General features: G+C 48.9%; 1 protein-coding gene across 2 annotated transcripts in view; it reads left to right on the plus strand.

Moving 5' to 3' along the window:
• LOC122395955 (homeobox protein abdominal-A homolog) overlaps window positions 1-23,467 on the plus strand; it is a 41,963-nt gene extending 18,496 nt beyond the window's left edge. The window contains exons 3-4 of one of the 2 annotated variants that reach the window (XM_043393962.1): window positions 21,966-21,992; window positions 22,107-23,467. In XM_043393962.1, coding sequence (XP_043249897.1) covers window positions 21,966-21,992; window positions 22,107-22,507 — 428 coding nt within the window. In that variant the 3' untranslated portion in view covers window positions 22,508-23,467. The remainder of the gene's footprint in view (window positions 1-21,965; window positions 21,993-22,106) is intronic. The other variant, XM_043393963.1, reaches the window with a different exon arrangement.
• Window positions 23,468-27,361: the final 3,894 nt, after the last annotated feature.

A 27,361-nucleotide genomic window follows, 5' to 3' on the forward strand; every position in this document is an offset into this window, starting at 1 on the left:
ATTGTCGAAATAGAACTTTGTTATCCATTGGTTAAAGAATTCTAATCATATTTTTTGATACCACGCGAGTTCCATTACGAACAGAACAATCGCCCATAAATAATAAACGCTTCCACCGGTAGCGGATCGGTAAATCGAAGGTTAAATAAAATATTTATGAGTTAAACAAAGAATAAAGATTCGATGGCTATCTGCGCGAGCGTATAACGATCCTGTTAAGTCCATAGTTGCGTCCATCTTTCAGACGATAAGATTGAACGCGCAACGTTCACGCTACGATTCTTCCGTCTCAGTTCAGACGCACGGAACTCGCTCACGAGAGTCGTGATTCATTTTCTCGTTCCTTTATCGCGAGATACTGCGTGCGTTTCGGTGAACGTTTCGCGAATAATCGCGCGATAGGGCCGATGGCGTGCAGAAATGGAAAAGTTTCCACGCACCGGGGTGAAGGGGGGGCAGCCTGCACACGACTCGTAACGAGCACGCGAAATTTCACCGGGGGACTTTGAATTTCACAAGGTCGACTTTCCTTCAGCCGTTTTTATGGCTCTGCCTCTATCCGTAGGATCGGTTTTTTCCTAACCCGGCGCAAACTTTCACCGCACCCTTTGTAGACAGTCGCGCGCCCCGCGTCCCTTAAGAAGCAATAAAGGATTTACCCCATTCACGGGACGAGGAAAAAACCAGCCAAAATAGTCGATGGCCCTCGACGCCGTTCGTAAATCATCACGTTTCTCCGGCAAGTGAAAGTAAAGGCTTTTGACGTTCGTGTTCGTCCCCAAAAAATCACCTTGGCGAAATTCTTTACCCCTGGCGGGTTCCAAACGGTTCGACGTCAAACGTTAGATTAGACAAATTTCATTCATCGCGAGCTATTTGTGGATATAAAAGGTCTCGTTTCAGTTATCCGGGGGGGGGGAACGGTTGTTTCAGTTATCCGGTGGTTGCAGGAAGAGACGCATAGGTGGGCGAAAACGCGATCCTGGAGCTTTGTCTGGAGTACCAGCGGCCGTCGAGTAGCCGCGCACGAGCGTTCTAATTTATAAACTCGTCCAACGAACAGATTACCAGGGGGAGTAGTCGGCGGCGCGCGTCGCGGCTGATCGTATATTCAGCGGTGCCATTTGCGCAAGCCGAGGGAGGGTCTGAAAAATCGAACCGTAGGTGAGCGCCACGACCGAGAGAAACACGGACTCGGCGTATCCTGGCGTTCCACCGGTACCGATAATTATCGGCAAAGGGGACGGGCGCTGGAGGGTCGAGAGGGGGAGGCCACGATTTATCGTAATTACACCGCCGGCGCTATCTGTTTCTCGATAGCTCGCGTGTTCGCCATTTTGTATCGCGGTGCCCGCGAAGACGCGACGACCGACCGTGATATTTCGCGTTCGTCCGCCATTTCGTCTCCTCTGGATTTGACCAGCCTGCCAAAATACGTACGCGATCGAATCAACACCTGTGAACCGTGCGATACAAAGGAAAGATACTCGCTGGAGTACCTGGTAGAGAAAATCGTAGACAATGAAACGATGAAATTGCAACTTTATTGACAGAAGCGAACGCGTCTGGCGATAGCAGCATTGTGTTCCCCAAATCGTATTCTAATTTTCCATTTTTGTAACGACTGTTTACTTCGACGTTGGAATAATTGTTATCGCTGCTTGGATCGAGCACGGTTGCCTAAATAGCGTGGAAAGGCCTACGAAACCGAAGAAAATTGCTCGACCACCGGGCCCTAAACAACGAACGTAGACAAAGATCTGATAAGGCTCGGCTCAAACGGGGGTAAAAGGTCAACGTGGAAACAACGGACAAAGATAAAGTCGAGTGGAACGTGTGTCGATTGATAATAAATTCTGGAATAGATCTTTGCTTATGGTGTTTCGCAAAAATAGAAAAATTTGCAACATTTCATGAACCTTGCGATCACCCGAGAAGTCTAAAATGGCCTCTGGATTTGCGGCGAGCGCTTGGAAAATGTCACTGCACGGATAGAATGATATGACAATGGATTCCCCCTTCCATGGTCGTGCAGTTGCATATTGCAGACTGTAGTTTGCAGATAGTAAAGATCACCGGGGATCGATTAAAGGAACGAACGTGTCCGTTGCAGCGACCTTTCGCGATTTCGGCCAGGTAGAGACGTTCCACGGGCTGAATTATGGCCCAAAGTCGGAGGCGTTCGCAGCTCGCGAAATTGCAAAAGGCTTGAGCCATTGTACAATGGGAGCGCGGTTAGGGTAAAATAGTGCGCTCGGCGCGGCTGTTCGGGCCGGCTCCTACGCTGCTAACAGGATTTCGTTGAAATACGATTATGCCCAGAGTGGAGCGGGGATTGAGATAGCGGAACGACCGTTCTAATGAAAACTTAGGTTTAGAGGTTGGATCCGCGCGGTGACTTGCATACCAATGCCGGCCAGGGAAATTCACGAGGCCGCCCACGCTCCAATTACCAGAAAAATAATCGTGCACGCGGGCCAATTCGGTGCAGAGAGCGGGGCATAATTGCGCTTGTTTTGCGTCGCGAGATGCCCGCAATTAGAACCCGAATGGACAGTACTGGTCCGATAAACGCGCGAGCCCCCGTATTTATTTTCTCTCTTCATTCACGATCCTCTGCGTTTTACAACCTTTTCAGCCCTTCGAGGGCCCGGGAATTAAAAATAAACTAGTCAAAAAATTCCTGTTCGCTTTATATCTCGGGAGTGGTTTATCAGACGATCGTAGAATTTATTTTCATAAAATTCTCTCGATTCGATGAGAAGCTGCTGAAGTGCAAAACAATTGCACAGCGAAAGGGTAAACGGCGATGCAAAGCGTTGCTAGATTTAACCGAGTACGACACAAAGGTTCTCAGTGCATCTGCATACTTACAAATGCATCCTTCTTTTCAGTGATCCAGAGTTACGAAATATTCTCCATTTATATCTGTCCAAGTTCGAATATAAAATTAATTTTATTCGCCAGCCCAGGTGCATACTAGAATTCAATCTTCTACCCGTAAACTTTGGTTCCGTATTTTCTGGACGGGGGGGAAAAAAATGTATCGTGTTTCAATTTATGTTTACTGTTATTAGAACGTATGCACGCGTCGCCCGGAGTTCGACAACGTTTGAAACCGATCTTTCCAACGTTGATCTTATCACAGGAATGTGCATTGCATGTGATACATAGTTTATGTGATAAAGTGTACTTTCTCTCGAGTTCGTTAAACCCGACCATAAGTTCTGTTCTGTTGGGTAATTGTACTCCCGCAGTGTTTCTCTGTTCTTGGCTTCCTTAAAAGTTTTTATATTTTACCCTGACCCTCGTTAGAAATGTATTTATTCCAAATTAACCAGCGTTATCTCGTAACAGGAAATAGCATACTCGAAAGACCCCAATATTTTAATCTTGCTGAGTTAAACTGTCTCCTCGAAGATAATTTTGAAACTGTATCTTGCTAATATATTTTTTAATCGACGTAAATGTTAATCTTAGAAGCAACAAAGTTATTAGGTTGCCTGTTGGTGGCAAGCCTGTGTACACGAAAGTTGAACAGTTTCCTTGGCGGAGAGTTTTCTCTCGTTTGGGAGGACGTTGTTCGATGGCGCTCGACTAACTGTCGGATGCAGCAATTCCTCGAGATCCAGTTGCTAATTCGAGAAAACTTGTCTCCATCGACGGGGAATACATGTACAAAAGGAAATTCTCGCCTTTTCGAGGGAACGGGCCGGGTCACTATTTCCTCCAGAACCCCCATCTCGCGATTAGCTAAAAGTTCCCCTCTAACAAACATCTCGTTCCGAGTTTTCGAGTCGGATATCCTATTCTTCCGAGTCGCTGCTAGTCGAAACTTGTCTTCATCTCTATGCCCCGAAAGTTTAAACTTTAGCGCGGTGTTTAAGAGAAAAATTGCTTCTCCCGACCCGAAACTTGGAACGTCCTTGCCCGTTTCTCGTTCATGCTCGAATGCACGACGATGGAACCGGAGGCGAAGTTTCTTGATTCAAAATGGAGATGGGGGAGGACGTTTTACATTTTACTCTAACCGTTGCCGAGCGGAAGGAAAGAGGAGGAGGCGGAGGAACGACGACGACGACGTCGTTGTTTTTTCCTCGATCCTGGAAATCGACTACGAAATTTTCCCTTTTGAAAATGTAATCGTTTTTAGTGGTCGTAGCCGTTAGAAAACCGATCCTCCGGTGACTATAAAATTTATACACAGACTTCGACGTAACGAACGCGTTCGATTTCCGCCTTTCTTGGTTCCGTGGGTTCCGAAAAATCAAATCCATAGGAAGAAGGGCCGAGGGCTCCTGCTGACAGATACGGAGGCGCGTGACGGTCGTTAAAACTTGGAGAATGTCACTTGGCAGATATAACACGGACAGAGTGTTATTTTCACGGTCGATAAAATTTTATGACAAGGATAGAACGATCCGGTGAAATATGTGACGAATAAGGATGTGCGAAGATCGTTAAATATCGCTGGAATCTCTCCACGTGCTGCGACAAAGCCTCCGGAACCGATCTCCGGATGATCCACGGTTATACAAACGTGAAATTCCACGGGAAAAATTAACTCGATTCCGGTATCAACGTTCCTCGCTGCGCGTTTAATTCCTCGAAGCGAGAAACTTTGTTTCAACCCTTGAACTTAAACTGGGGTAGCTAATTACAGTCCCGTGGGTTCTTTTGACTTCTCCGCAGAGTTGTGTCAAAATCGACTTCGAGAACGTCGCGTATGTTTCTTGCGAGTTCGTTTCCCACGACTGCCCGGAAACCTGATCCCCTAACTGTTTCGAGCAATTAAAATTCACTGGCGTCGTGGCGTTCACCCGCGACGAGCTAACAATGCAACAAAAGGACAGAGGCTATCGCTCTGACAATTTATTCTCCGCGTTGTACCGGAGCCTACCGTGCCTGGGGATAGTAAATCAATCTGTTATCTCGTGATTTGCAATCGATATTATTTTAATCATGGCGGTATTAAAGTGTCTCAAATATTGAGAATTATAGTCTGGTTATATCGCTTTGAGTGTCATTGGAAAGCCTAAAAATCCTACCCTGGCTCGTCTATAGAGTCATCGAGGCTCTGCACTCGGTGCCAGGGGACTTAGAACGGGTCAAAGTGGACCCGCGTGGGCGTGAACCGTGCAATAAAGAGTAAATCGCGAGGCGTTCTCGCAGAACGGTAACGTTCAACGGAAGGAACAGGATCGTCGTTAGGAAAACGTACCGCTGACACGCGGAACGACGTTGTCCGGGGCGAGAAAACGTGCTCACCGGACGGGGAACGCGATCTCGGGCTAGGGTGGATCCTAAGGCGATGGCTCTCGATGGCTGTGTTACTCCCGGTGCCGGTGCGCCACGGCGAGCGTAGCCGCGTCGGTGGAGAACGACCCCCCGGCGGGCACTATCGTAACAAATGTGCCCGTTTGCATAACACGACGACGAGCAATTCGGGTAGGTTTGACGGTGCGCGATATAGACCTTTAGCCGGCGCGAGCTAGACGAGGAGAGTGCCACTGCGGACGAAGCGGGGATGACCGTGGCCAAGGGAGAAAGAGAGAAACCGTGGAGGGTTGGAAGCTGGAGGAGCTCTCGTTCCTGTCCCCGGGGACTCGCCCGGTATAATCTATGTTTCCGGACGGCCAATACGGAACGGAGGGACTGCGTCGAGATCGCTCCTCTCCGATCCCCAGGTAGATTTACTACCGATCGAAATTACGATGTTTACGTTCGCGTAACGATCGAGGCTTGATTTACGCCGTCCGGAGGCCGTACGGTCTCTAATTGTCGTCGGGTAGTTAACGATTATCGACTCCCGACGACCCCGGGATCGTTCGATAGGGGCTCGGAACTCGCGTACTCGTTTTTTTTCTTCTCTCTCTCCGGTCGTTGCCGGGTAGCTCGTGCACGAGAAAGCAAAGGAGGGACGCGAACACGGGACTCGTATCCCCCAGGACGTCGGGTATAATCTTGCGCTCTGAGACGATTGCCTCCGAATGGGAAATTGTCGTGTTGTTACGCGACCGTTCCACCCCCCTCGCGGTGTAAAATAACTATGCCGCCACGGTCGGAGGGGAGTAATTTTTAATGGCTGGAAGATCGAGGGTCCAATTAACATCGTCGATAACACCAACAATGACGATCTTAACGGGCTGTAGCGACGAATACGATCGGAATTAAACGAAGCTGAATCGTTCGGCAGATACACGTGATCGTCGAGGGAAATATCTTTGGTTACCAATGGCCTCTCGAAATTTTTGATGCCCGCTGTTCACCGACGTATCCACGCGCGCGAGTACGTCGCCGTGCTCTTTCACGGTACACCCCTGATACAGCTTATCACGACTTTTATCCCTCGATAAAAACTAAAGGCTCCATTTCCAGCTTTTGTACCGTCCCGCGGCTCCGACCGGAGGATATTACGCCTCTTCTCTTTATATTTACGTACGCGAACAACCCGGCTTGGTAGTCGTGCGCACACTGTCGCATACAGGGTGTTCCCCGGGTTCGTGTGCGCGCCTGGAGAGCTCGATGCACGACGCACACGGACGCGCGCTGTCGTTGTCGTGCGCTTCGCAGGCATATTCGGTGCTGCACGTTGGTCGTGGAAATTGCTTTCGGACTCCTCGCGTCGATAGTGATGGGTTCGAGGGGGGAAAAAAAAAGGCGAACGAAACGCTGGAATTCCGCGTACCCGGTTAATTGGGACATAATTAAAGGCCCCGGTATCGCTTAAGGGCCCCTAAAAGTGACAATACTTTGCGTTTGCGCTGAAACGCAACCCGATATTTAGCGGTGCTCCAAAATCGCGATCGTAAAATTAATTCCGTCCTGCGCTGTCGGTTTAACGAGCCCCCTCGCCGGAGGAAATTATAACTTCGTCGCGATTCGGTACCGTTTAATTCAATTTAAGCCGCAGAAAATAAGATCTAATGGACGATACGAACGTATTAGCGTCGCGTTTACTTAATTGAGTCCCCGAGCACGCCATTAGGGGGCCCCCGTTCGCTCGAATACCAATTTTACGTTCCTTTTCGTAAGTCTTCTAGCGTGGTTCTGCATGCAGAACGAATCCTGAAGAAGAGAAATGAATTTCAAATCATGTTGCAACCTCTTCTTAATCCTCGTTGTAATTCGAGCGAAATTCCAGCAGTTTTCAACACGATAATGCAACGGCGTTCACTTCATTGTAGCGCGTTTCTGCTGGTCGTCAACCGTGCCATCGAACGTAGCAGTTCTCTCCCGTGGAGGCGAGGTACGAAATCGAAAATCGGATCGTACCCATCGCCCGCGCCGAGCCAATACACGCTCGCGTCGAGTCGGTGTTCCCCTCGAGCCCGCACCGGCACAGAGAAACCGTGAGAGCGTGTGTGGTTCTCGTGGTCGTCGAGCGTCGGGCGAGGGGGGATCCTGGCGGGGGAGTGGAGTCGTGTCGGGGGAGGGTGGAATCGTTACTAGGACCGGGCGAGGAGCGCGCATGCGCGGGGGATTCCCCTTTGTGCGCGGCGTGCCCGAGACGAGCGCGAGAGCGACGAGGACAGACCGATGGCGGTCTCCACGGGGTGTGTGGGGTGCACCGGGGGCAGCTACAGCTCCCGGAGGAATTCGCCTATCTTGCGACTTTTATTACGCGTATGTTTGCCTAGCGAAGTCTTCTTCGTCGGGTGCAGTCAGCCAGTCTTGAGAGGATCGTGTGCAGATTTCCTTTGGACGATACGGCCGATCGTCGAATTAGGAAGACACGCTCCCGATGATTTCCTGCTACCCTCGGGGGCCATTTTTACCCAACGTTCGAACTTCGATTCTTAGTCAGGAGTTAGGTTAATTAAAACGTGGAGAGACAGAGTAAATCATGAGAGACTCTCACGGATCATTTGTAACGTCTAATGTCCGGTAATTTGGTTCGAATCAAGTTGTTTGTATTGGCCTCACGCTCTCCTCGGAGGGAATTTTCGGTCTCTGTCATCGACCGTTCCGAAAACACGTGGGCGGACTATAAAGTGGCGAAGTTCGACGTCTACGAGAAATGGCGCTCGACGGAGCCGAGAGAAAAAAAGAAAGGGGATCTCGCGATTCGATTCCGATTCTCCTCCGGGTGATGCAGCGGCGAGGAGACAGATAAATGGTCGCGATAAAACCGCACCCTCGGTATTATTTGTATCAGATTTACGGGTGGATCTTTTCCTCGGTCGATCGTCCTCCCGGGGTCCATCGTCGACGTACGGTCGAGGCGCGGATTATCTGTTTAGCGACACGGTGGACGGCGTGTTCGCCTTGAACCCAATAACGGCGTTATTAGCCGCAATGAACTCGGGTGACCTTCAATTAGAGGCAAAATATATGTAGATAGAACGAGGAGGCAGATGCTTAAACTGGGTCTGCTACCGCTCGCGTTGATTGATAAATCAGCCGAAAGAGACGTTGCAGGTGTCCGACATTTTTTCTCCGGAGAGGAACCTTGGACGAGTATATTTAAACTGCTCCATAATCTCCTCCCAACGTTCGTTCGACCCGCGAACCGGACGATTCGATAGAGCGATCAGGGTCTCGACCAATATGTACATCCCCGGACACGTATTCGAGAGGGTAAGAGGCTGGCAAACACATTTCCTCGTCGAAGGTTAAACACCTCGGAGCTGTAAATTCCGAAATATCCGGAAGATTTCGCAAGGCGATGGTGTTCGGGCAGGAAAGCGATAGTTGGGGGCTGGAGACGGGGGTTGCAAAGGGCGCGGAGGAGGGTGCCGAAAGGGACTAATGTCGTAAAGCCGCAACGTGCTCTGATTAAACATTACGCGGGCCTCAACGTTTTCGCGCCGCTGACGATGCCCACCGGCAAGATCTTATCCTTTTCGATCGGTTCTTTCAATAAGGGGAACGATTCTTGTCGCTGTATATTTCGCTGGCTCCCTAATTAGTATGGATTAGGCGTGATCGGATGGGTGTTCGTATTGGCGCCACACGCCGTCGAGATCAGAGAGTCGCCATTGGCCTTCGCGCCATATCGGCCCCGGACGGTTACGTTCGTCGAATGTAAAACGCGATTAGGCGTTCGAGACGTCGATCGATCGGAAAGGGCGATCGACTTTTTATTCCTCGGTTTTTAAAGCAAAGAGCGAACGTTATTTACCCGTAGATAAGAGGCGCCGTTAAGAACGTATGGATATGTAATAGAAACACGTTTGTGACTAAGCGGGCAGCGCGACACTCGGGAATAGTAAGAACGGTGTTCCTTTCGCGCCAAGAAACGAGCCTCGCAAGGTCGTGTTCGCAAAAGAGCCAACGTCTTTGTTAACAGAACGATAAATCGTCCGGTTGTCGACGTAAACCAGAAATTCGCTGCTAACAGAAACTTCGTGTAATAATTTTTATTACGCGGACTCGAGAATGCAAATGTATGCGTGGCTATTTGGAAAAAGGACATTTTCTTTGTTATTTTGTATAATGTATATATTCTTTCTACCTCGTAAAAAAAGAATTATCGAGTAGAAATAGAGGAGTGATGAATAGATTGCCGCGGAGAAATTGTGAAAAGCGCGATGGGATAAAAGCTTTGGCACTACGTTTAAATGTAGGTCAGGAAATTTCGTGCATCGGGTGGAAGGGAATTATGGTTGGAGGCGGGCGCGCGGAAGAAAGAGGCAAGATACTTGAAATTTACGAGTGAAATAGAAGGTGGATTGGAATAGATTTATGTGATCGGTAACGAGTGGAACGGACATTAATAGAATGGCGCGGAGGTGTGGTATGAATGAGATTACGGAGATACGGCAGTAAACGGGTGGATATTGTTTCCGAGACGAGACAACGGGAATGGAGGATCCATCTTTGTCTCAGCGTACAGCCAAGACGATTTTAACGGAGAGACCGTATTTACGAGGCATGGCGGGAGCAACGATGACACGAGTTTTGAATACATTGGATACAGAAGGCGAAGCGAGAAGATAGACGAGGGACCGTATATTATATCGCAATGATCAAACCGAGAGAAATGACAATTGATTGGCAGAGTTTCTGCCCGGAGAACGAGACACGAGTGATATAAAACGAGAACAAGATGTTCCCGTATGATTTATCGGACGAATACCGATGCCGTGGAACGCGAGATAGATCGGGGCAGTTTTTCTACGCGATACCGCTGGCCAATAACGTTGGAGGGACGGTTTGGAGAGATTGAACTTTAAACCATGCGTGAAAGATCAATTTGAAACGTCCGCTGCGTCTAATTTGTCTTCGTGAATAATTCGATAAGTTATCTGCGACTGCTGTAGATGTCAATAGACTGCAATAGTTGTGTCGTCGAGAAAGTAATTAGAATGAAAATTTTGCATCGAGTACAGCGTTTGGTCCTCGCTGTATTTGGGGCACGTTCGCCGTGTAATTCGAGCAACATTTTAAATAACAATCAAAACGACGCGCGGGCAGCGGCGGGCATAAAACGCGGCGCACGGTCGTGTTCCGGGGTTCCGTTGACGAGCAATAATTTCCTCGGGGCGTCTGTACCTCCTCGGAACTTATTCCGTGTCTCGTCGAGTATCTTTCGGAAGCCGTGGCGGCTCTACGTCGGATGTTCTAAATTGCACGGGCACGACTTTTATTAGCGGAAAGAGGCAACCGTGGCATTTGCATGTAATGGTGCAAGGAACGGTAGGACCAGACCGTGAGGAAGAATGTTGGAAAATATTAGGGGGCGCGGAGGAGGGTCGCGAAAAGGGGAAGACGGTCGGGGAGGGAATGTAAGGCCGTAATTAGAGTTTTAGGGGTTCCATGGGGTGGCTGTTCGCGCTGCTGGCCCGTTACAGCCGTGGGCGTACGAGGGTGGCCTCCCTTACGGCTCTTACGAGGGGCTGAATGTTTGCCAACGGCGTTCTAATACGTCATTCTTTATTGCAAAATTAAAATTTAATCCACGGGACCGGGTAGCGCGGGATTACGCGTATTTTCGGATTGGCGTGTTGCCGACCGGTTTATTTTCGCGAGGACCCGGTCGCCAACCGCTGCTCCGCGATACTTTTCGAAGAGTTACGCGAGCCCCGTGACACGCAATTAGCGCGTGTACTCTTTCCGCGGTAAAAAATGACTTGGGAGATAGGAGGGGGTTGGGGGGGGAATATTCCGATAGTATTTTCGGCGTGAAAGTAGCCGAAAGTTATTGCTCCGAGAGATCTACGCGTCGCCCAACGCGTATTTTTTCCTTGCGTGTCACTTCTTTTTCCGGTCTAACATCTGATAGAAAATAAATACGTTGTGCATGGTAATTTGAGCACAATTGCTCGAGATTAGAGACACGAAATTTCTGGAGTCACGAGCGAAAGAGGAATTGTACAGGTTTCCCGGTTTTCCAATGAAATACGAGCCAATGTCCCACGGGAGGGGGAAAAGAAACGAAGAACGGATCATCTTTCTTCGGCGCGTCGTCGTAAACAACAATAATTTCTCCGACGATACGGGACGAAACAAAGAAAGGTACGAAGAGTTCTTTTCCCGAGGAACCGTGTAACGTGGCGCGCTCGTGCCGCGGTGCGAGGCCCCCTCTTATAAATTTCACTCCCAAGGTGACTTTACAATTTCGTGGGAGATTAGAGCTCCTATTGCCGGCAGCGGAGGTAGGAGGAATAGCTGCACAGTCGGCCGCCATGTAGATACGATTCCACACACCGTGAAAGGCACCGCCATGTCGCGCATCTGGGTAGACCCGATCTCTCCGGGATTCTGCTGGTACAGTGTGCGCTCGTACGTGTGCGTAGGATGCCCCGACAGGCTATAGGGGGACGTGTGTGCGCGCGAGGCAGATACACGCCAGATAATGGGAGGCACCCTTATGGATGACGTTTGGGTTCCACCGGGAACAATGGAGCGAACTTCCCCCTCTCACCATCCATCCTTGTCGGAATCCTTTATTACTACCCGGTATATATACGAACGGTGTACCCTCATATACAATTCACCCTCCTCCTTCCGCACCCTTCCACGGTGTGCGTGTGTGCTCCCAACGAGCTGTCCAACCAATCGGGATTTAAGCCTATTGGCTGCCTCTGATGGAAGCTGTGCCCTGCCTACGCACTTGCTCGCCTGACGAACGAGTGCGCCCAGCACCTGTACGCTCGTTTCGTCGTTTGGGCCTTGTTTCTTTCGCCTTTACGCCCCGGGGCCATCAACGACACCCACGTAGACGCTCACGGCCCAGAACGTCCGGAAGCGTTGGCTCGCAAAGAAGGCTGGCATCGTTTCCCGGACTGATATTTAAATCGGGAGTCCATTTTCCCCCCAAACTCAATGATCGTCGGGTCTGAATTCCACCCAAGAGCCGAACGGTGCATTTTCCAATATTCGTTTTTACGGATCGTATCGTTGGGACGACTTTTAGGTCGGGTGCAGATGGACGAGTCCACTTTCGCGAGATCGTCGCGTTCTATCTTTTGTCGTATTCCCTCCCATAAACAGCCGGAGGATGCTCGGCCCCCGGATAGCTCTCGGAGCACAAATCTCGTCGCGTCGATGACGCGAACGCGCGCGACAATTCGAAAGAAGTCTCCTTTATCGCCGCCCACGCATTGCGTCGCCATTATTCCTGCGTGGCGCTCGCCGCTGTCTAGACCACTGACTCTTAACCTCCCGATGCCCACAGATAAGCTTTTATTAGTTTAATATAAAACAATTATGTAATTCCGATTGAAACAACGGCGGGAGTTTATCTTACGTTGGACGGGAATTTTGCCCAGAAGTGATTCCCGATAAGCCAGCAGATTATTGAAATAAATTACAAGAACGAAATACAGAAATATTCGAAATTACAGTTTCCATTTATATTAGCTGCAGAATATACTCGACGAGTGTTTCGATAGTTAACGAAGATGAGTTCACGTTATTCTACATTAAAAGTTTATACCCGCACCCTCCACTTTAGAAACACTATGGAAGACAGTAGACGTGTAGTTTGTGCTCTTTTTCGATAGAACTTTTAACGTTGTCACAGTGATCATATCATTTCTAGGCCTTTGACTACCAAAGGCGCTCTGTCAATCGGTTCAACGATTAAAATTGACCGTAGTGAAAGGTTAAAACCCTGTTTTTCTGTCTCTGGAACCACAGATCGCAGAACCCAGATCTTTAAGATGCGTCGAGAGTAGAATCTCGGAGACTGTAAGGTCCCGAGCACTCCCGACGCTGACTTTAACTTTTAATCACGTCGTCGTTCGTCCGCCTTCTAAAAAAAGCCACCGGTATGACCGACGGCTAATGTATTCGTATACGTGACATCATATAGCAGATATGCCTGCTATCCGGGCGTCGTTGGTGGAATTCCATAGACAATGTCGGCGTGGTGGGACGGGCGGGGAGAGAGAGTCGCATGAACGAAAAAGCAGCAGCGCCTAGTTCGACAACGGTCGCAAATCGTGTGCGCGTCGCGGCGGTTTCGAACACGAAGACGCTGCTGGCGTTCCTCTTTGTTCGAGCGGGTGCCCGCGCGGCCGGATCCATTCATAAATATTTCAAAACGGCTTAATTTCGCGGCACTGCGGGCGAATAAAATCTCGAGCCGGTGAAAAATGTAGACAGCCACTCCAGCGAGGAGGGAGGGGGAGAAACGGGAGAAGATACGGCCCAGCCACGACCCACGAATCGCTTGATCGCCGTCTCGGGTCACTGCAGCCTCCGCTAGAACGACTCCGGGCCGAACCAGAGGGGATCGAGCGAGACGGAGACGGAGATACCGGGAGACCCAGAGAGCGGGAAAAATGTTCGCGATAACTCCACCGCCATTCGTTTCTCTCTCTACCCGTGGCAATTCCAGGCTCCGCGCCGACCGAGCGCGATTTATCCGGCTAATCCCTCCGCACTTTTCGTGCCCGACTTGCTTGCCTTTCGTCCCCGCAGGTATCTAGGGAGGCTAGACGATAACCCGCCTCCGTTCGCCGATCGCTACGATCCCCTGGAACCGATTAAACCCCCTTTCACGCAATCACCGCCCCCCGATAAACGCTCGCTTTTCGCACACTCTTTCGAAACGAGGCCATTTTACGACATTGTCCGCAGTTTCGCTGCTTAGGGAGATGTAGAAGCCTACAATTACATCGACTCGACGTGGTGTACTTGGCAACTAGTTATTTCCTGTAACATTTGATCTTGAGAATTAATTTCTTTAACTCCTTGCTGAAAACAGTGTCACCCATGTGTGTGTTAAGCACGTAATAATCGAAACAGTTGAACAAAGAATATTCATCCCCTAATGTTGTCTTGGGTACGAAAGTATCCTGAAATGGTGTTCCGTAGAGTTGGTCGATGGATTCCCAGGGAGAGATCACCGGTATTTCGAGTGGTTGCGTGGAAATCGAGAAGGAATCCCGTAATGGCGGAAAACTCGCGTACGGGGCCCGCGGGTACGGTTGGAAAAGCGTCGGTTTCTCGCATTCCTGGTCGGAACGGTCGCGTCCGACATGAGATACCGGCGAGCGAGATTCATTTATGGTAATTTTATGCGCGGCGCTGATCGCTGGCGATTATTGTAATCGGTACACGAATGGGCTCGCCGATTAGATCTGACCGTTAATTTAAGCGTGACTCGGTGTGTAACGACGGTGGCTCGGGGCGGACATGTTTCACGGAGCCCTGCGCTGGTCGCGGAGCGACTTCGATACGTTTCAATTGCGCGCACGGTCGGTTTCAAGTGACGTACGGCCGTGTTCGTTGGCCGGCGGCGTGCGTTATAAAATTCCGCGATTTATACGCGGTTAGAGCGGTATAAGAATCGGGCTTACATATCGGGTTGAACTGGTCGCGTTCAACGAACGCGGAACTGCCTCCGCCGCGGTCGAAACGCGCTCTCGCGGCTCTCCGCTATCCAATTACTCGCGTCTCGCCCCGGTACGATCGCGGCCCGCTGGAATTCCAAGGAAACTTTAATGGATCCCGATCTCATTAGTAGTCGGTCCGATCAGCCGGTGCGCGCTACGAATTACGCGCAACTTTCGTGACTCATCCGAACTTTATTCCGCGAAACACGCGGTTGCTTTTAGCCGCGAACGCGATGAGGTCGAACGGCGAGAGGGAACGGAGCGGGGCGAAAAAGCGAACAAACGGAAAAAGCCGGGGATATGTATACGGGGGCGGGCGGTGGTGTCGCGGGCAACGAGACGGCGTTACCGCCCGCGAACACCCGGCCGTTCGTGTTTTCGGTGAAATGATAACTCAGGGACGCGTAAATAATGCCGAATAAAACCGACAAGGTAAGTGGAAACGTACGACGAATAAAACTCGGGACGCGAATTTACCGCGCGATCGAAGCCGTTTCGGCTGTCGGTGCCCGTATCCCGTTTCCATTTCAAACCGTTCGCCTCCCTGACGTCGCTCCGTTGCTCCTTTCAACGCCGGTACCGGACGGTCTATTTCCAGCGAGCCCGATTGAAGTGGACGTAAACTGTGTACAATGTACTCCGACTTATATATTAATCGATTTACGTCACGCATGTGTGGTCCCCGCGAAAGAGCGCCCGAGTTGCGAAACGGGGCTGACGGGGGTGGGACGCGATCCAGACGCGGATGTCTCGATATTTATCGCGTCCTGGTAGCTGGAACCGTAAACTGTACGCTTTGTCATCGTCCAACTATCCTCAAAAATTACTGTTGTGTTCTTGAGCAGAGGTACATGGATCCGAAGAATGGCCCAAAATAGTTTCGCGTACCAAAGTTTGAAATTATAATAGAGACCACAAACGTAACAACGTTTTAATTATATTCAAGATGCTTCTTTACTTTAATTAGTCTGGTCATCGTCAGATAAGGGAGTTATTTCGGGGAAAAATGGAGGATTATCCTCGAACGAGTATACAAATGCCCTTTGGGGAATCGTCATTGAACCAGACGGGCCCCCGTGGTTTCAGTCCCATTCAGAACTCTGCGAAGCAACGTCCCCTCGTAAATGGCGCCGGGAACGGGCAGAGGGAAGGGGAGAAAGTTCGTGTAACGAAACAAAGACCCAGTGATACCCAACGGACGATGAAAAAGCGTTGACCGATAACCGCGAAGTGGCCCGATAACGCGTCGAGCGAATGGAGCGACTTAAAATGGCCGTTAAAAGTCGCGTTATTGTTTGCGACCACGTTTCGTAGCTCGTTCGGAAGAACCGAAATCGCATGGAGGCGCGCGGTTGACGTTTAATCGCCCGCCTAGATTTACGACAACCTCGGCCCTATTGCCTCCGCTATTGCGGTACAGCAGAGGACTCTCCCTGCCATTTTAGTTGGACTGTCCACGCCACTCGAACCAAACGCCTGATTCCCTTCACCCTTCGGCCCCCTCTCGCCCCATCACCGTCATTTTCCGATTGTAAATCGTAATCGCGTTCACGGCCAGTGTTTTGACAGCGTCCATTGCTCCCGTAACCCTCCGGGACCGTTTCTAACATTGTTCTTTTTACGACCCTTAACGACCACCATGTCGAACGGAAGGGTTAACGATGTACGAAAGGGTTCGCGATCACATGACGAGTATATTTAAAAGTAATACTCCACGAAATTACCACAGTGATTTAGACTTCGTAAACATAATTGTAATTATTCTGTCGGGCGTATGTTACGTCCACGGATGATGGAGTAACGCAGAAGCTGAGGCACGTGGTTGGGATTAATTACTATTTTTGCACGGCACGGCGTACCTTTCTCTCGGTGATTGTGAATTCTCGGTACCTGCGTAATTCGTGCCGATTTCTACGCGTTTTTCACGGGGCTGCGCAATCCCGGTTTTCTTGCGTCAGGAGATATTCGAACGTATTTCGTCAGCGTTCGTTATATTTTTCTCGCGCTGAATAAAAATGTAACGATCGACGAGTATCGCCGGGATGGGAAGAGGCGTTGGGATCGTTTTCCTCGATTTTGACATCGACGCGATACAGGTTTGATGGCCCTGATGGTCAACCTGACGCTGACATTAACCGTCCCGGAAGCGATTTATTGCTTCCCCGGTTGTCGTGTGGGGGACGAAGGGTATGGAAAGAAACCGTGGATCCCTGGATACGAGGATGGCGTGACGTTAACGTGGGGTGTGTCAGGAAAAAGGAAAAAAAAAAGATACACCGTAGGAACTTTCTTGATATCCTCGATATTCCCATTTACTATTATTTACGGTATGTAGTTTCTACGTGCACTACCGTGCTATAGATACAGCAATAATAGAACATCCTTATTACGCCAGATAAACCAAGAATAAGTGCATACAATGATCGAGCGAACGAGAAAGATAAGGAAGTAATGGGGCAAAAACGGGGCACAATTAAGTGCCGTTACGAGTCTGACATTCAACAGTTTTAATTGCCATTTATCCGTATCTGCCAGTTTAAAATAATTGACATTTATGCCGCGGTAATGATTATTTTACGTCGCCGCGATTAAATTCTTCGACTGTGTCTTTTATCCGGATTGAGCAATTAAAGAAAGAAACGACGGCCAAAAGTAGGCAATAAACCTTGTTCGTTCGTTGGAAAATTTTCAGTCGATAGCCACCGTCGAATTCCTCCCAGAAAATACAATTTAAACGTAAAAGCGAACGCGTCAAAATTATTTCGAAACTCGTGGTACCTCCGTCGGGGGGATCTTCGAGTTCGGTGCAGCGCGATCCTTCCGGGTTTTCCTTCTATTCGCCGCTCGCGGAGATAAGTTCCCTCTAATCCGGGGTAATCGAAGCCTCGGAAGTTCGATTCCGCAGATTTCGAATAAATTCGCGAAGTTAGAAAGCGTCGTGGCGCATTGATAGAGAATGTCGGGGGTCGGGGGTGGCGCCTCGAGGAAAGTGGGGGCGAGAGGAAACTTCCGCAATATCCCCCGTCTGCGCGAGGAACGGCGAATGCCGCGTGCGGCGACCGAAAGCGGATATTAAACTTAATATATAGCCGCAATTAGGCGCAGGCCTTCGCCCTTATCGTTTACAGGCTGCCGTGTTGCGCCACCGTGTCACTCTCCCGCCCTCGAGCAAACGGACCGCCGGGTGTCAACCATAAGCTCCCTTTGTCCCTAAATCACTGCCAACCGCTAATTAGCCGGAATTCTTAAACGGGAAATTCCAAGCAGCGAATCCACGTCGACGCGCTCGTTCCATTCCACCCCTCGCGTTTTTGCGCGGGCTTTTTAATTGGGACCGAACGGACACGCGACCGCCATCGAAACGCGTACGCGCTAAAACAATTTAACCCCGGCTCGCGAGCACCGATACGTTACGTAAAAACAATTTTATTTACGACGGTTAATCGGTTTTATTAATTATCAATCGGTAATGGAGAATCAATTTATCGTGTTATTCGCAAAACATCGAACGTTCGCGATAAACGGGACGCAACGAACGACGGTGTAACGGTAGCGCCCGGAGGTTATCTGTCGCGAGACTCGTAGACGCATATTACACGCTTCTGTCGTCAGTTTTTTTAATCGCCGTTGCTCGGGGTTATCGGCGATTTTCGATCGGGGGTTATCGTCCCCGGCGGTCTCTGAAAATAACCAACTAATAAATACGTATAAAGAATCCTTTACTCCGCGTCGCGAGCGCTCCGAACGAAGACCATGGTCGATGCCTTTTTTTAGAAAACGCGAATACGTTTACTATTAACCGTACTCTTCCCACCATTTTTTCCCCTCCCCCTCCCGACGGTTTGCATAATGCGAGATTTTCTTCAGCGGTACAGACCGCCGTCGTATTTTTACACGTCGATCATCGTTATTTCCAACATTAATTCCTGGCGAGCGCGCGTCATGCTAAGCAGACACGTTTTTTACACCCGTAGCTACGAGGAAAAAAAAAAGTAACGCGACAAAGAAACGGAGAAATATTCGAAGGAGAGGAGAAGGTACATAAATTAAGCGTTCCCCGAGAGGAGGCTCGCCGGATGTTAACCCCGTCCGTCGAAATCCTGCTCGGACAGCTCCCTCCGGAGTAGGGCGCGGTGAAAAGGAGCGTCGGTTATCTATAAATTCTGCGCGGACATTAGTCTGATCCGACGAAATTGTTGATAATGCTCGCGCCAGCGGCGGTTGGATGGGCCGCGGATATTTATGGCGACGCAATCGCTGGTAGAACCGTAGGGCCACGGAGGATGCAACCAAGGGTTTTCTGGCTGCTTGGCTCGCCCCTGGCGTGATGTGCCGCCAGCAGGATGGAATGGTTTTCCCTCCGGTTGCCAAGGTAACCTATGGCCCACCCTTCCCAAGTTCAGCAACCACCCTGTTGGCGGTGTGGCTGCACCAACGTACGCGAGTCGAACTCACGCACACGGGTGCACGGTGAAACCACGTTGGCCCCGACCCTCGCACACCGATCCCACGGCTGTTCCCCCGTGTCTCGCGCACCACCACACCCATAAACCGGAGATACGTGCAACCGACAGGCGCGCAACACACACAAACGCGACGGAGAGTCGATGAATCGTGGACCTCTCTCGCTGCTGCGAACGGCCATGCTGAATTCAATATCAGCATTCCCCGCGTTCCCTCCGAATATTTTTTTGCTCGGTTTTGAACGATGAGGACCGAATGGCGTACCCCGAAAGCCTCCCTGCGCTCGCGAATCGCCCGTTCGCGGGAAAACCGGAGGAAAATGACCGGAGCGAGCTCGAACGCCGCTCGAGAATTCGCTTTTCGGGGATTTGCGTGGGCGAATTTACCCGGGAAATCGTTTCTGTTTATTTCCACGCGCCGGCCGCGGAATGAAAATGGAGTTTCTTTCCGGGCCAGAGCGAGAAGGATTCGCTTTGAATATTTCAGGGCTCTGTTCCCGGGACACTCTGCGTGCACCGTTATAATCTGGACGTTTTAACGTCTTCGTTATTTTAATCGAATTTTATTTAACGTCTTTAAGGTTGATCTTTGAATAGAATATATTCGAATTTTCTTCACGCGCGTTGCCACCATTTTGCGTCTCTCTCGAGGCCGTGCAGCTTTCGCGAACTGCTTCCTATTATTTATAGTAGGGAAGACGTCAAGGTGGTATTCCGGTACGCGAGACCGCGTGGAACACAAAATCTCGCTATCTTTTATTGGTCGGTAGCACGTATTTGCTTCATCACGAGGCAATAATATGGCCACTCAGCGTCTTCGTGAGAATGATGGTATTATGGCTGTCCGCTCATTGCACCGGAGGAACCGGTTTCTTAGCGACGAACCGAAAATACGAGTCCCCTCCTTCCCTGCGACTGTGCGCCGGCAGCCAAAAGTAGAATAACGCCCGAGCCAATTGCGAAAATTGCCGTTGAGAAACGTATCTTTCGTCTTTGTTACAATTTGCTGCCGCCCCCTTTTGTTCTACGGACCGTATAAACGGTCAGCCACCATTTTAAATCATTCGCGACGCAACAGGGACGTCTTTTATCGCACAGTTAACACGTTCGCCGCCATGTTGATCATCGGTGACCGACGTTGGTCGCTTCCATTGAAATATTAATAACATTACGACGATTTACGTCTGTCAGATTGCGACTACAATTGACAATAATATCGTCTTGTAGAATAGGATACGCCAGGTGTCCCGGAACGATCGAAAATTACTCGAAAACGGGGAGCAACGATCTCTTGATTATGGTGCAAAAACTGAAGTCGCAATTTTAAAGGTCGTTAGGTACGTGTTGTGAATTTTGAAGAGATCGCAGGTCTAGGTACCACGAACGAGCTTCGAAACGGCTAGAAAGCAGCGCTTCCAGGTAAAAGCCAGATGACAAGCACGAGTTTTTACCTGGTTAGTGCGCCAACGCGGTTCGATAGCTACCTAAACACCATAAAAAATTCAGCGTGCCCTGAGCGCACCCCGTTTTACGACTTTTTGACTCGGTCGGAGAAAGTTAGAGGAGCAAAAGGCATTCGAAGAAAGGGTTCGATTCTCGGACAATGAGCCACGAGACTTTTCGGGAAAACTTTCTTTCTCCGTCGTTTTGCTCTTCCGTCTTTACCTCCTTCAACCCCTGCAATAAACCGGCCGTCCGAAAGCGCTGTTCTCTTTTTTTTTTCGTCCCCCTTCCGGAAAGAGAAAGCGAGGAGAGAGTTAAGATTTGTGACTCGACGAACGAAACGCAGGTCATTCTGCGGGAACACGGAAAAACTGAACTTTTTGCGCAACGAAAAAGCAACTCCCATAATCGGGTACCCTCATTCTGTCCGCCGAAAGGGCCGCCAGCGAAATCGCCGGATTCCTGTTTCGTCGAACGAACAATGAAATACGCGACAGTTTTACGCGCGTCGTTCGCTTCTTGCGATAAAATTAACGAACTCGATGCGCTAATTATTAATTAAGAATCGACTACACGCCGCTGCGCAACGATCGTGCAATTAATAATTCAAATTAATAATTTCAGCGCTTAACCCTCGGGATACGGACCCGACTCTGTTCTAAAAAAAAAAAAAGAAACAATTCTGCACGCGTTCGTTTGCGTTCGTATCGTTTCGTTTCCAAAAGTATAATCTTCGAATCTTCCGTATCAGCGAATAAAACTCGTCTTCAAGGATCGAAGTATGCGTCAGCAACCAAAAATTTATTTTCGAACGTATCCATGGCTATCAATTGTCGTTTAGTCAGCCGACCCTTTGCACTCCTTTACGCGCTTACACGGTAAGTCAACAGTCAACTTCTTTCGATAGGTTTTCAGTGAACGCGTTACCATTTTTATTTTTCCTTTCACACATTACAAAAGTGTTAATACACGGGTCGCCCCGTTGGAAACAATCTTCGTCATTGTAAATAACTGGACGGAGCTTTGCTCACGGAAGTCGCATAATTTCTGGGGGGCACGATAAGGCGACAGTGATTTCTTTAAATCAAAATTCTGCCTCTGAGCAATATAAAGACTACTGTCACCGTGTCTATGACTTCCTAGAAATGCGATTTTGTGATCAAGGTATCTTGCTAGGATTTAAAATGGCGTGGTGGCAGGTTGTTTCCATCGTGGCAGCCCTTACTGGAGATGCTAAATTGTAACGGATATCCTTTTATTTGTCACGTAGTTGTCCAGGACCCGTACGAAACGCATGGTAAGTGATCGACGCGTCGAATTGACTGTGGGTAGTGCAAAGGGTTGAAAAGGCAAGACCGTGTCCTACATGAAAAAACTAACCTAGGCAAATCTGCGTTTCTGACGTTTCCAGGGCCGAACGGCTGTCCGAGGCGTAGGGGTCGGCAGACCTACACGCGGTTCCAGACCCTGGAGCTGGAGAAGGAGTTCCACTTCAACCACTACCTGACGCGACGGCGGCGAATAGAGATCGCCCACGCCCTGTGCCTGACGGAACGGCAGATCAAGATCTGGTTCCAGAACCGGCGGATGAAGCTGAAGAAGGAGCTGAGGGCAGTGAAGGAGATCAACGAGCAGGCCAGGCGGGAACGCGAGGAGCAGGACATGATGAAGAAGCAGCAGGCGGAGAAGCAGGCGAAGATGCAGCAGGACCAGCAGAGCGCCGCCCTCCAGCATCAGCAGCAGCATCACGTCACCGGGCTGGACAAGACGCAGAGCGATCTTCTGAAGGCGGTCAGTAAGGTGCCCACATAGGAGACTTTGCTGGGCCGGTTGTCTTTCTTTTAAAGAAGAAACGAGAGACTGGACGCGGCGGGCATCGACGCGAAGCGGTAAGGGTCCGCCAATCCGTGGAGGACCTCAACGAAAGAAGCCGTGCTCCTCTTCTTCCTCTTCTCGAGCCGACCCAGGACACCGCGGGGACTCCCCGTGGTCTTTCACGAACGAGGAGAACGGCGTTTTCGCGTAGGAGGCATCGCCGAGTGATCTCTGTTCTCTTTTATCCGTTTTGCACCGGGGGTGAAAAGAAAACGGGAAGAAACTTTCCGCGCGGTTTGGGAGAAGGACTCTGGGGTACAGTGAACACGATAAGGGTAACAAAGGGAGGAGGAGGCGAGGACGGCGAGGGAAACGCGTGGCCGCGCGTCGCACGGTGTCTCCCGTAGCTCGTCCGTCTCTTTCGTCTTTTTCTTTTGTTTTTTGTTTCTCTGAAGGAAGGAACAAAGGGGAGAAGAGCAAAAAGAAAAGAACAAAATGCACGGAAACGCAAGTAATCGTATAGACCGTTAGACAACCCGTAGTAGAAACGCGAAGCGTAGAAGAAAAAAAGCGATGCACACCCTCGAAACTACGTACTTATTTGGCTGGGCCAAAGGAGGACCTAGCCTGCGACTGATTCCTAGAACCTATAATGTATAATTGTTTAATCGGGCGCTGCGCGACGAGTCATCGCGATTGCCGGCCGACCAGCGACACCAACCAACAAACAAAACAACAAACAACCAAGACGAGCAGTTGGCGACCACGATAAAAACTGCCAGGCACACGCGAGAAGAACCGACGGCCTAGAATTAGTTTAAACGAGCGGAAGCAGAAGGATTACAACGACCCCCCCGGGCCTGTCGCGCGAGTTGTTTACGGCAGTCGCCGACGGGACGATCAATTAATAACGACGGAGAAGAGCAATTAAAGCGAGGCTGTCGAAGAATTCGTCTAATTGCGCCGAACGATTGAGGATAGACGAGCTCGTCGCGACCCTAACCAACCCCCCCGATCATTCCGAAAAAAATACCTAAACCCATCCCAGAAGCATCCTTGGAGAGTCGTGTATCGTCGAACGGATTTTTTTCCCTCGAGATAGAACCAAGATGGCGTCGCCGTAGCGGTTAACTGCTCGCGCAGCTGTTCGCGACGCTCCTCGTTGGAAGGACGAATGTATCTCTCGAGCGATCGCGGATATACGCATACCTTGTTCGGATACCGAGGCACAGATCGCCCGGGCAAAACAGCTGCTCGGGGCACACGCACGGGAACACACACGCGCGCTCTCGAAACGCTGGCCAACTTCTTTTGCCCGGGAGGAATTTAGTGGTACAAATCGATGATGCCATTCGCCGAGCTCTCCTTTTACAGAGTTAATTAGCCGTGGTTTACGCTCGCGATTACCTCTCTCCGTGACTTCGCGTTGCAATTAGGCGAATTAACCGTCGCTACCGAGAATATCTCTCGGCGTTCCCGACGTCCGTACGAAACCGCGCGGGAGTTTCGCCGCGCTGACGCGAACGTAACTTTTGCGCGTTTCTCGCAGCTGAACCTGTTGCGGACCGTTCTCTTATTTTTATCCTTGTTTTTTTTTTCTTCGTTCTTCCCGTGACCCCGAAAGGCACGAGAACCGTACAGGGTGTCCGGAAGCGATCGCGGGTACCACCGACGAGGAAGAGATTCGTCCTAAAACGAGGCAAGTAAAAGATACGAAATTTCTACGATCGGTTGTGTGGTTTTCGGGGACCATTGAAAGCATGAGGTAATCGAAAAGGTAAGAACACAGTTTTTGTCAATTATTTCCGAGGGAAGCAGTTTTGTTTCTGTAGAGATCAAATATTTTTAGACAAATCTATTGGCGTTTACGAGAATAGTATATTTTTGGGACGATCTAGATACAGAGAGTTGAAGAAGATATTTTTCTTTGAACGTAACATTCTGTGGCTGCATTGTAATATTACTGTCTTATAAATTTTAAAAAATTCGAGCCACCTTTCTCGCAAAATACACAACCAATCCGGAAGAAGCTACTCGATTCTACCTGTCGCCAGCTCACCTGTTCGAACACCCTGTACACTTGCTCCGATTGGCGTCTTCGAAATTTTCATTTACATTCTGCAGATACTTCGAACCGCCAAAAAGAGCAAGTAGCCGTTTGTTAAATCTGTTTCGATGAACGGAACAGGGGGGGGAGTTTCGGAAACGTTTTGGAGTACGATCGGTTCGGGACAGACTGACTCGTCGACGAGCATCTGCATTCGTTTTTATATCGCTTCAGTTAGATCTCAGAGGATATCGCGCAAGGTATCGCTAAGGCTTTTACTAATACAAGATAACTTGTATAGAAAGCAGTACGTTTTCCATATTATCTAAGATAATTTATCGAAACGCCATCCGAGGATGTTATCCTCAGTTGCATCGCGTTACGATCCACGATCGTCCACGGGGTAACTCGGAACGCGACGTTCGTTGATAGAAATTTATTTTCCCCATTTGTTTTCCCATTTTATTTTTTTTTTTTTTTTTTTTTTTTTGTTTTTTTTATTCTCTCTGATTAATGTTATTTGCTCACTTCGCGGGTGGTATGTTAATTATCTCTTCTGTTAATTTTACGTAGTGTTAACATAGTTTATATCGAGACGAACGAGACGATTTTTATCCGTTTCCAAAAGAATGATTTTCTTTTTTTTCCCCGTTCCGTGTTCGATCGTTTACGATTCTATTGTTTCGTTGTCCGCCAGGGGAAAATGTAACGAAAACAGCAGGGGGCGAGGGAACGAACGACAGACTCTCGTACAAACAAAGACACATCACCGGACGAGTATCTCACTCTTAGTACATTAAATACGTAATTTGGTGTCAGGGTAGACCTTTTTCCATAGATATAGAAGCCGTTGTTGCTATTACTTACGGTAGAATTCGTAAACAAAGCGAGGAGGACGTGAGAGGGATAGACAAAAAAAAAAAACAGACGAAAAGGAAATTCTTCAGATTATATAAATTATTACCTAATTATTTTTTGTCTCCTCCCCGTCAACGCGATTCGTACAAAGCATTCCGCGACCACCGTACTCGAGGATTCTCGGATTCGCGGCGTTAGAAATATATTTTATGGTTAAGTTTGACGTCGATGCTTCGTGGGTTTGGGTCTTCCATGGGTTTTTAGCGGGGAAATTATCGATTCCGGGGAACAGTTTCCGTCGAAGACGGATCCGTCCCGCGATTTAATATTCTTGTTGAGCGTTTCTTTTTATCATTTCTTCCGGTTGCTCGTGATTTTTTGTTCTAATGGGTGAATCGTTAAGTTTTATCGGAACTGGTTCGCCGATGATTATTTTAATGAACGTTCAGAGGGAACGATGCGGCGGGAAGATCGCGAAAAATCGTTGAAATATCGCGGAAACATATACGTAACTCGAGCCAAGAGAGAAGAATTCATATTCCCGCGATGGCGGGGAATCCGTTGTACGAATCGTCCGGTGACTATCTATTTACGACATGTAAAATCATAGTGTACACAATACCATATTATATATATATATATATATATATATTATTAAAAATAACGAGTATATTATATATACAAATATATATATATATGAACAAACGGGGAAAAGAATCTGTTGCACCGTGCTCTAAGGACAAAGAAACAAATGATTTTGATAGTAGCGTCGTAAGAAATTTAGGATACGTATGACGTACGTAATTAAAACGATTTAAAAAACGAGGATAGCGAAACGCGGACGGAAGGAAACGCTAAACGAAACAGTGAAACTAAAAAATAAGACTTTGTTTACGTTTAAACGGGGGATTGAAAAGGGGAGAATTTTTAGGGCAGCAGCTAAACTAAATAGTAAAGCGAAATAAAAAAAAAAGTGAATAAGTAATAGACACGTCCGTAATCATGGCGAGATAGCGTCGTTTTAGGGGAAATCTTATAAGGGGAAGGAAAAGTAAAAAGTGGATAGAAATTCATATTAATACTGTACCGCTAATTAACTAAAGTACTATTATAAATAATATTCCCGTACGTAAAGTTTAACGATTAAGCTACCGAGCATGCGAGTCTACGGACGAGATGTACTCGCGTAAAGATTTCCTCATCCCGATCCAAACCCTCCCCACCCTTCCTCGTCCGACATAGCAATGTACCGGTGCATACCGTAATCGTAACGATGTTTTAACGTGTAACGAGCAAGATAAATCGAAGCAGAGAAAGAAAATAGAAATACACGAACGACGTAGAGTATATAATATATTACAGGCGCGTAAGGTACGAGCGTAGGGTACGATTTTGGCAGGATGATCGACGTTTCGAGGGAACACAACTCGGAAAAATATATAGTTGCATCGACGCTGTTCGACGAACAAAGAAACTCGTTTGGAGAATATTTAATTCATGGAAGAGACGCACGAGATGTTAATTTTTGTTTTTCTTTTGTAGAATTCTCTATATCGACGGACTCCAAGTTCGTCTCGTTACGGTGACGTTCGAAATGTCACTTTCGATTCTTTATACTTTCCCCTTCTTTACGATTCCGAGGACTTCGGGCGCGAGTCGTGCACATTTTGGAGCAGCCTTTCGAGCGTGACTAAAAAACGGTGTTGTTTAAATTTTAATTTTAAATTTCGCCAATCTCTGAGAGTCCTGTTAATTTTGTTTGAATGCTCGGTAATTGTTCAGAGTCTGAGGAAACAAGCACTTCCGGCGGACTCGCGTCGCGAAACCTCAGATGGTGTAATTTCCCCGACGCGTTCGGGAGAAAATTGAAACGTATCGTACTTGGCAAGCTTCGCTTCTAACGTCCGTTCTATCATCGTACTTCGAGAGCTTCGTTTCTCATCGTG

Source organism: Colletes gigas, unplaced genomic scaffold (genome assembly GCF_013123115.1).
Source record: "Colletes gigas isolate AHSC1104 unplaced genomic scaffold, ASM1312311v1 Colletes_gigas_Sc00006, whole genome shotgun sequence".
NCBI lineage: Eukaryota > Metazoa > Arthropoda > Insecta > Hymenoptera > Colletidae > Colletes > Colletes gigas.